The 2,250-nt window shown below is 46.1% G+C and overlaps 1 protein-coding gene across 1 annotated transcript in view; it reads left to right on the forward strand.

The window, feature by feature from the left end:
* Nucleotides 1-240: 240 nt before the first annotated feature.
* LOC122548581 (lysocardiolipin acyltransferase 1-like) overlaps nucleotides 241-2,250 on the forward strand; it is a gene marked incomplete at its 5' end in the record, with an annotated part of 4,671 nt that continues 2,661 nt past the window's right edge. Inside the window, one exon of the mRNA XM_043687419.1 lies at nucleotides 241-268. Within this exon, the coding sequence (XP_043543354.1) occupies nucleotides 241-268 (28 nt within the window). The remainder of the gene's footprint in view (nucleotides 269-2,250) is intronic.

Consider the following 2,250-nt stretch of genomic DNA (forward strand, 5'->3'; position numbering starts at 1 on the left):
CTGCAGAAAATATGGGAGATACTAAATGAGTATTTTGCATCAGTATTTGCTGTGGAAAAGGATATGGAAGATATAGACTGTAGGGAAATAGATGGCGACATCTTGCAAAATGTCCAGATTACAGAGGAGGAAGTGCTGGATGTCTTGAAATGGGTAAAGGTGGATAAATCCCCAGGACCTGATCAGGTGTACCCGAGACCTCTGTGGGAAGCGAGAGAAGTGATTGCTGGGCCTCTTGCTGAGATCTTTGTATCATCGATAGTCACAGGTGAGGTGCCGGAAGACTGGAGGTTGGCTAAGAAGGTTACTTCAGATTACAACAGGATCTGGACCAGATGGGCCAATAGGCTGAGAAGTGGTAGAAGGAGAATAATTCAGATAAATGCGAGGTGCTGCATTTTGAGAAAGCAAATCTTAGCAGGACTTATACACTTAATGGTAAGGTCCTGGGGAGTGTTGCTGAACAAAGAGACCCTGGAGTGCAGGTTCATAGCTCCTTGAAAGTGGAGTCACAGGTAGATAGGATAGTGAAGAAGGTGTTTGGTATGCTTTTCTTTATTGGTCAGAGTGTTGAGTCCAGGATTTGGGAGGTCATGTTGTGGCTGTACAGGACATTGGTTAGGCCACTGCTGGAATATTGCGTGCAATTCTGGTCTCCTTCCTATCGTAAAGATGTTGTGAAACTTGACAGGGTTCAGAAAAGATTTACAAGGATGTTGCCAGGGTTGAAGGGTTTGAGCTATAGGAGCGTCAGAGGCTGAGGGGTGACCTTATATAGGCTTACAAAATTATGAGGGGCATGGATAGGATAAATAGGCAAAGTCTTTTCCCTGGGGTGGGGGAGTCCAGAGCTAAAGGGCATAGGTTTAGGGTGAGAGGGGAAAGATATAAAACAGACCTAAGGGGCAACGTTTTCACGCAGAGGGTGGTACGTGTATGGAATGAGCTGCCAGAGGATGTGGTGGAGGCTGTACAATTGCGACATTTAAGATGGGTATATGAATGGGAAGGGTTTGGAGGGATATGGGCCGGGTGCTGGCAGGTGGGACTAGATTGGGTTGGGATATCTGGTCGGCATGGATGGGTTGGACCGAAGTGTCTGTTTCCATGCTGTACGTCTCTATGACTCTATGACCGGATGATTGGGAACAGTTGAGAGAACAGCAAAGGAAGGCCAAGAGGAAAAACAAAGGGGAAAATGAGAGTAAGCTTGGGAGAAACAAAGGAACTGACTGGAAATATTTCTGTAAGGATGCAAAGAGAAGCAAATTGGTGAAACCTAATGTCAGAAACGGGGGCATTTATAATAGGGAACAAGAAATGGTTGATGAGTTAAATTCATATTTCACTTCTGGCTTCAGGAAGGAGGATGCAAGTAACCAACATAAGGGGGAAGACAGGGTTTAGTGAGAGGGAGGAACTGAAGCAGTCAGTATTAGTCGGGAAAAGGTGTCTGGGAAATTAGTGGGATTGAAGATTCATTAACAGCCTGGGCCTGATAATCTACATCCCAGAGTGCTTCAGGAAGTGGCCAAAGAATACTGGATGCATTTGAGGTCATCTGCCAAGATTCTATCGACTCTGGAAGAGTTCCTATGGATTGGAGGGTAGCGGATTTGACCTCCCTGCTTAAAAAGGAGGTAGAGAGAAAATAGGGAGTTGCAGACCTGTCAGCCTGCTGTTCGTGGTGGGAAGATGCTAGACTCCATTATCAAGAATTTTATAACAGAACATGTACAAAATATTAGAATCAACCACAGTCAATGTGAAAGGGAAATTATCCTTGACAAATCTATGAGAATACTTTGACGATGTAACTTGTAAGCTGATGAAGGGGAGCTAGTGAATGTGATTTATTTGGACTTTCAGTCGGTTTACTATAAGGTCCCACATAAGAAATCAATGTGTGACATTAAATCACATGGGATTAGGGGGCAATGTACTGACATGGAGAGTGACCTGGTTAACAGACTGGAAACAAAGAGTAGGAATAAATGGGTCTGGTTCCAAGCAGCAGGCAGTGACCAGTGGGTTACTGCAGGGATCAGTGGGTTACCGTGGGGATCAGTGGGTTACCGCGGGGATCAGTGGGTTACTGCAGGGATCAGTGGGATACCGCAGGAATCAGTGTTATGCCGCGGGGATCAGTGGGTTACCGCGGGGATCAGTGGGATATCGCGGGGATCAGTGGGATACCGCAGGGATCAGTGGGTTACTGCGGGGATCAGTGGGATACCGCAGGAATCAGTG

The sequence above is a fragment of the Chiloscyllium plagiosum genome, chromosome 3, assembly GCF_004010195.1.
Source record: "Chiloscyllium plagiosum isolate BGI_BamShark_2017 chromosome 3, ASM401019v2, whole genome shotgun sequence".
Taxonomy (NCBI): domain Eukaryota; kingdom Metazoa; phylum Chordata; class Chondrichthyes; order Orectolobiformes; family Hemiscylliidae; genus Chiloscyllium; species Chiloscyllium plagiosum.